Source organism: Bos indicus x Bos taurus, chromosome 15 (assembly GCF_003369695.1).
Source record: "Bos indicus x Bos taurus breed Angus x Brahman F1 hybrid chromosome 15, Bos_hybrid_MaternalHap_v2.0, whole genome shotgun sequence".
NCBI classification, from domain to species: domain Eukaryota; kingdom Metazoa; phylum Chordata; class Mammalia; order Artiodactyla; family Bovidae; genus Bos; species Bos indicus x Bos taurus.
In genome coordinates this window covers 35194081-35202137 of record NC_040090.1, presented here as the reverse complement: position 1 = coordinate 35202137, position 8057 = coordinate 35194081, and the positions used below count along the sequence as shown (strand labels likewise).

The following is an 8057-nucleotide window of genomic DNA, read 5'->3' as shown; positions in this document are numbered from 1 at the left end:
TCTCCTCCTGCCCTCAATCTTTCCCAGCATCAGGGTCTTTTCCAATGAGTTAGCTCTTCATATCAGGTGGCCAAAGTATTGGAGTTTCAGCTTCAACATCAGTCCTTCCAATGAACACCCAGGACTGATCTCCTTTAGGATGGACTGGTTGAATCTCCTTGCAGTCCAAGAGACTCTCAAGAATCTTCTCCAACACTGCAGTTCAAAAGCATCAATTCTTCAGTGCTCAGCTTTCTTTATAGTCCAACACTCACATCCACACATGACTACTGGAAAAACCATAGTCTTGACCAGACAGACCTTTGTTGGCAAAGTAATGTCTCTGCTTTTTAATATGCTGTCTAGGTTGGTCATAACTTTCCTCCCAAGGAGTAAGCATCTTTTAATTTCATGGCTGCAGTCATCATCTGCAGTAATTTTGGAGTCCCCCAAAATAAAGTCAGTCACTGTTTCCATTGTTGCCCCATCTATTTGCCATGAAGTGATGGGACTGGATGCCATGATCTTAGTTTTCTGAATGCTGAGCTTGAAGCCAGTTTTTTTCACTCCCCTCTTTCACTTTCATCAAGAGGCTCTTTAGTTCTTTACTTTTTGCCATAAGAGTGATGTCATCTGCATACCTGAGGTTATTGAGATTTCTCCCATCAATCTTGATTTCAGCTTGTGCTTCTTCCAGCCCAGCGTTTCTCATGATGTACTCTGCATAGAAGTTAAATAAGCAGGGTGACAATATTCAGCCTTGATGTACTCCTTTTCCTATTTGGAACCAGTCTGTTGTTCCATGTCCAGTTCTAACTGTTGCTTCCTGACCTGCATACAGGTTTCTCAAGGCAGGTCAGGTGGTCTGGTATTCCCATCTCTTGCAGAATTTCCCACAATTTAGTGTACTTGATTCATAAACCTCCAAACGTGGTGGCTTAAAAAGAAGAAAAAAGAAAAGTTATTAAAGCACTCTACTACTTCTATAGATGGGCTTCCTAGATGGCGCTAGTGGTAAAGAACCCACCTGCCAATGAAAGAGACAGAAGACACTTGGGTTCAGTCCTTGGATTGGGAAGATCCTCTGGAGAAGAGCATGGTAACCCACTCCAGTATTCTTGCCTGGAGAATTCCATGGACAGAGGAGCCTGGCATGCTACTGTCCATAGGGTTGCCAAGAGTCGGACACAACTGAAGAGACTTAGCATGCACAGACACACTTCTATAGAGTTATTTAGAAGTATATAAGGAATAAAGATAGACTTGAAGAGTATAAAGGTCTTAGATAAAAATGAATCTATTTAAATTTACTCCTTATTTTTCTTTATATAGAAAAAGTTATATAACATTATTTCTTGATACCTAAATGTGAACTGTGTTTAATTTAACTGACAACTAAAGTGAGTTGTGTTCAGTAAACATAACTGAGAATAATAATTTGATTATTTATCTACCAAGAGCAGTATGTAAGAGACCTATTTATGATGCTTCCTCTCAATGCCTCAGAAGCTGCAGTCTCCACATTCCTGTTGATTGGGATCCCAGGGCTTGAGGGTGTGCACATTTGGATCTCCATCCCTGTCTTCCTCATGTACCTCATGGCTATCCTGGGAAACTGCACCGTTCTATTTGTCATCAGGACAGAGCCTTCTCTGCATGAGCCCATGTACCATTTCCTCTCCATGCTGGCATTATCGGACCTGGGCCTGTCCTTCTCTTCTCTTCCCACCATGTTGAGGATCTTTTTGTTCAATGCCATGGGGATTTCTGTTGATGCCTGCATTGCTCAGGAATTTTTCATCCATGGATTCACAGACATGGAGTCCTCGGTACTCCTGATCATGTCTTTTGATCTCTTTGTAGCAATTTGCAACCCCCTGAGATACTGCTCCATCCTTACTAGCTCCAGAGTTTTGCACATTGGGTTAGCATTTGCTTTTAAAAGCATTCTCCTAGTTCTTCCCCTCCCTTTCACTTTAAAGAGACTCAAATACTGTAATAAACACCTGTTATCCCACTCCTACTGCCTCCACCAGGACATCATGAAGTTGGCATGCTCTGACAACAGAGTTAACTTCTACTACAGTCTGTTTGTTGCACTCTGTATGATGTCAGACAGTATGTTAATTGTTGTCTCCTATGTGTTTATTCTGAAGACTGTATTGGGTATTGCATCTCACAGGGAATGGCTTAAAGCTCTTAACACCTGTGTGTCCCACATCTGTGCTGTGCTCATCTTCTATGTGCCCATCATCACCTTGGCTCTCATGCATCGCTTTCCCAAGCATACACCCCCTGTGGCTATGATTCTGATGGCTGATGCATTCTTGCTGGTACCACCCTTGATTAATCCCATCTTGTATTGCATAAAAACTCAGCAGATTAGAGTGAAGGTTCTGGAAAAATTGGAAAAACTGTGTCTGAAGTTTAAATGATGAGGCAAAGGTGGAAGTTCCATTTTCTCTGCATCAAATTGTCTCAGGAGTAGGACAACATTTCTTTCAAATAGAAGCTGCTTCCATTTACTTTAGAGTCCTTAATTATATTAGCCAACTAGTTAAGTAATCAATTAATATCTATCATGGATGTCACACACCACAGCTTTTTGATATTAAGGAAGAAGAGGCTTACAATTTATAAAGTAGGTAGTGATCCTGTTGTTGTTGTTGGGGGAGACTGAGGCCATCTATCCTCAGGTAAAAGAGTAAAGAAGACATCTAACCTCAGAGAAGCTTGTAAGTAGGAGTTCAACTATAATTGGGAGAATTCTGCAAGATTCTGGACCATTTAGCATCTTTATATTTGCCTCTTGGTATTTGATTCCTCCTCGTGATTTACATTAAATCCTTTCCAATGTGATTAGGTTTGTCTAAGTAAGTTTTCTTCCTTGCTAACCAAAGGGTGGTGCACTGATGTGCCTCAGCAGCATCTGGGAAATAATAAGAATCATAGGATCTCATCCTTCTTCAAGCCTATTAAGTCAGAATCTGTCTTTTAACAAGATTCTAGGTGGTTGGTGTGTACATTAATGACTGAAAAATACAAAATACTTTCCTGGGATAATGTGAAAAGGAAACCTAGAGAGTGTGTCTTTTGCTAAGGCCAATGTGGAGGGAAAGTGTAGGAGGAAATCCTTGGGGCACAAAAGATGGAGACCTACATACGTCATCAACATTCATACATCTCTCTCATTAATGCACTGTGAATTTACACAAGGAAAGAGTTATGAGTGATTCAAATTTAAAAGTCTCTTCAAGATGAAATACTTCATCCATTGTATATGCTTGGCAGGTGTATCTCAATTTGAACTAAAAGAATAGTCTAAATGGAAGGGTGTGGGTAAAATGGCTAGCATAAAGAAGTATAATAAACATTAGAGAACAAATTATGGTTCCAGAAGTTCTTATTAATATCTCTATCCCCATATGTGCTGTTGAGAGGAGAAAGAACATTTAAGTTCTTCCTGAAACTTATGATTCAAGTTGGTGTGGAATGATTTTCAGAGAGAGAACGGTGCTATGAATGGTAATAGTGAGCCCTGAAAACCAAAGATGTTACAGGATTGATGTGGGTGTGGCCAGTGCTGAGGAGAGAGTGAGAGCCAGGGGAGAGCAGTTGAGGCCCTGCTGTGACATGAAGAGCTCTTTGCTCCCATCTCTTCTGTCTCTCTATGTCGCTTCAGTCGTGTCCGACTCTGTGCGACCCCATAGATGGCAGCCCACTAGGTTCCCCCGTCCCTGGGATTCTCCAGGCAAGAACACTGGAGTGGGTTGCCATTTCCTTCTCCAATGCATGAAAGTGAAAAGTGAAAGTGAAGTTGCTCAGTTGTGTCCAACTCTTAGCGACCCCATGGACTGCAGCCCACCAGGCTCCTCCGTCCATGGGATTTTTCAGGCAAGAGTACTGGAGTGGGGTGCTATTGCCTTCTCCGTCCCATCTCTTAGTAAAGTAATAAAAACATGGAGGCAGTCAGTGATTCTACATTTAGTTCATCTACCACCAAGTTACAAAGGGCCATTCAAATGCTTTCAGTAGTTTCGTGTATACAATGAGGTGGTAGGAACTTAAAGAAACTTCCAACTGTAAAATTCTTTATTCAGATTAAATATGCATATGAAGTTTAAATATATTTATTTTAATTTCCATGATTAATTCCACAAAACTATCATTTATTGAATATTTTGTATGTTCAGACACTATGATAAAGAGACTGGACTGCATGAAATCCTTATTGCACCTATTTTACAAACATGGAACAGCTAGTGCCAAATCACTCAGGAATAATGGACTGAGGACTCAGCCAGGCCAATGTGACTCCGCATTCTTTATATCCAACATTCTACTCTGGGTAAAGAAATGGGAAGATGGATGTTGGTGTTCCAGGGAGGAAGAAAGAATGGGCTTTGGGTAAAAAAAAAAAAAAGTTTCTCAGAGACCTCATCACTGTTCTTCAAGACCAAGCTATTTCTCCATTCAATAATTTTAAAAGAGTATTTTGTAGCAGGGGTTTTGAATTAAGGCAAATCTGAAAATAAATTCTGTTTAGTAACTAATTTTATAGACCTGGGGCATTCTCAAAATCTCACCCTCAGTATTCTCATTCATGAAATTGAGAGCTGCTGCTGCTGCTGCTAAGTTGCATCAGTCCTGTCTGACTCTGTGCGACCCCAGAGATGGCAGCCCACCAGGCTCCTCTGTCCCTGGGATTTTCTAGGCAAGAATACTGGAGTGGGTTGCCATTTCCTTCTCCAATGTATGAAAGTGAAACGTGAAAGTGAAGTCACTCTGTCCTGCTCAACTCTTCATGACCCCATGGACTGTAGCCTACCAGGCTCCTCCATCCATGGGATTTTCCAGGCAAGAGTACTGGAGTAGGGTGCCGTTGCCTTCTCCATGAAATTGAGAGACTGACATCTAATTAGTTTATTAAGAGAATATATAGTATATCTTAAAGAATAGTTTGATAAAATATGAAGCTATAACTGTTTCTGTATTCCTAGAATATGTTCTAATATATCACTGTGTATTCTTACCTTGTTACTAAATGGATTTGATCTTAAAATTTGATTTTTTCACTTTTCATTTAAAATGTGTTCTTCTGTAATCACAAGTAACAAGGATGTTTCAACTGCTCAACATATTAAAGTAGAGAATTATTATTGTGTTAGTGAATGCTGAAAATGCATTTAATAGGATTCATTAAGTAAGCTTATTAAAAATTTTTAAAAAATACAACATAAATGAACTATTAAGTGTTATAAAGTTTATTCAAAGATCTAGCAGTCAACCATCTAGCAGTGCCAGTAAGTGAAACACTAAGGCCATTTAAATAAAATGAGAAACAACATTTTTTGTTCACTCTTAAACTTTCATAACAGATTGGACATTCCAATGAATTTAATACAATAAGAAAATAAAATAATTTATATGAATATTAGGGGAACATTACCTATCATCTATTTTTACTTATGAATGCTATTAATAAATACAAATAAAATACAAAAATTTTAAAATGGTCCTAAAATTTTGTGATAATTTGGTAAAGTACATACTAATGCAAGATAAAAAAATGTTTTTCTAAATCTAGCAATATATATGTGGAGATAGAAATGGCCAATTATCTCAGTTGATTAGAGTTTGGTGCTATTAACACCAAGGTCCTGGGTTCAATCCCCATGCAGGCCACAGAAAGTTTTCCCCCTTACTACCCAAAGTGATGACATATTAAGGGCTTCCTAGGTGGTGCTAGTGGTAAAGAACCTGCTTGCCAATGGAGGAGACTCGAGAGACATGGGTTTGATTCCTGGGTGGGGAAGATCCCCTGGAGAAGGAAATGACAACCCACTCCAGTATTCCTGCCTGGGGAAACCCATGGAGAGAGAAGCCTGGCAGGCTACAGTCCTTGAGTGTGACTGAGCACACACACACACAGAGAAATGGTGTAATGTTTTATTTATAATAGCAACACAATCATACATTTTAAAAACTACATAGAAATAGACTTAAATAAAGTGAATAATTTTATTGAAAAGTGTAGAAATGTTCTTAATAAATGAAATACATAAATTGTTGGATGTGGAAACATCGTGAATGCTGATTTGTTTATATTTAATCTACTAAAAATGTAGTTCTTGTTAGAATTTGATAGTTTTTCATTGCTTTTGAAAGAGGATCACTTTACACCACATATTAACCAAATCACACTATGAGGCTGGTCTAATAGATCAGTGATATGTGAACATATATGACATATATATATATATATATTGTTGTCCAGTTGCTCAGGTTTGTCCGACTCTGTGACCCCATGGACTGCAGCACACCAGGCCTCCCTGTCCATCACCGATTCCTAGAGTTTGCTCAAACTCATGTCCATTGAGTTGATGATGCCATCCAACCATCTCATCCTCTGTCATCCCCTTCTCAGCATCAGAGTCTTTTTCAAAGAGTCAGCTCTTTGCATCAGGTGGCCAAAGTACTGGAGCTTCAGCATCAGTCCTTCCAATGAATATTCAGGGTTGATTTCCTTTAGAATTGACTGGTTTGACCTCCTTTGCTGTCCGAGGGACTCTCAAGAGTCTTCTCTAGCACCACGGTTTGAAAGCATTCATTTTTTAGTGCTCAGCCTTCTTTATGGTCCAACTCTCACATCCATACATGATACTGGAAAAACAATAGCTTTGACTACATAGACCCTTGTCGGCAAAGTGGTGTCTCTGCTTTTTAATATGCTGTTTAGGTTTGCCATAGCTTTTCTCCCAAAGAGCAAGCGTCTTATAATTTCATAGCTGCAGTCACCATCAGCAGTGATTTTGGAGCCCAAGGAAAGAAAGTCTCTCACTGTTTCCATTATTTCCCCATCTATTTGCCCAGAAGTGAAGGGACCAGATGCCAAGATCTTCATTTTTTGAATGTTGAGTTTTAAGCCAGCTTTTTCATATATATATATATATATATATATCATACTCCATAAGAAGATTTCTAAAGCAAAGTCCATATCCATACACACACCTAAAATATGACATATATGCTGCTTAGTCAGTCATGTCTGAGTCTTTTCGACCCCATGGACTATAGTCTGCTAAGCTCCTCTTTTCATGGGATTCTCTAGGCAAGAATCCTGGAGTGGGTTGCCATTCCCTTTACCAGGGAATATTCCCAGTCCAGGGATCGAACCAGGTCTCTTTCGCTACAGGTAGATTCTTTACCATCTGACCCACCAGGGAATCAAAAAATATGACATATATAGTTTTTTATTTCAGTGAGAAAAAGAGAATGTATGTAATAGATGATGCTACTACGAGTACATAATTACCTTGTTAACATAAAATTGGACTTAGAAAGAAAAGTCATTATAACAGTTCTTTTAAAACAGGTTTAAGAGAATATGTGCAGGACAAGTTAAAGACACTTGTTTTAAAAGCAACACATGAAAAACAAAAAATATAAAGATATATAGAAGTGGATTTGATCATGTAAAACTGTATTTACTTGAGATTTGGTTGCTTAAATAATGAAAAAGGCAATTACTATATTGGCAAAGGTATAAAAAGGATTTTACATGAAGGATTTCTTGCACATTTTGTTTTTAAAACCATAAACAATCCAGTAGAAAAATGGATGAAGGCTTTTTGAAGAGACTTTCATAGAGGAAGAAACAAAATAGCCTACAGATATGTGAAAGACACTGTTTCTATTAGGAAAATCTGATGTAAAGTAAAATTCATCACTAATAAAATTGATGAAAGTTTGAGAATAATGGTAACAGGGAATTCTGATGGACATGCAGAAAACATACACTCCTAACAACCTGAATGGTTGTGACAAGACTTAGATTCTGACTGTTTCTGGGCCATGGATGTGATGTTAATAGGGGCTCACAATAGACTACTCCCCTTCTCTAGGGCTCATAAACTTTCATCAATATGCACATGAACACTTCAAGGGACAGAAATATACATCCATGTACATGGACTTTTGTGTACCTGAATGACATTTTATGCATGATGAATTGAGTTCTCAGTCATGGAAACCTTTGTGTCAGGTAACCAACAAATATGGAGGAAACATCCTTCTCA

At 38.7% G+C, this 8057-nt stretch overlaps 1 protein-coding gene across 1 annotated transcript; it reads left to right on the top strand.

Annotated features, from left to right (window-relative positions):
• Window positions 1–1463: 1463 nt before the first annotated feature.
• Window positions 1464–2414, top strand: LOC113904957 (olfactory receptor 51A7-like). Its single transcript, XM_027562017.1, has one exon. It carries the CDS (start codon window positions 1464–1466, stop codon window positions 2412–2414), a length of 951 nt encoding a protein of 316 aa, XP_027417818.1.
• Window positions 2415–8057: the final 5643 nt, after the last annotated feature.

What these genes read in the sequence shown, in the direction of transcription:
- LOC113904957 (XM_027562017.1), top strand. Translation starts at nt 1,464, where the DNA reads ATGCTTCCTCTCAATGCCTCAGAAGCTGCAGTCTCCACATTCCTGTTG.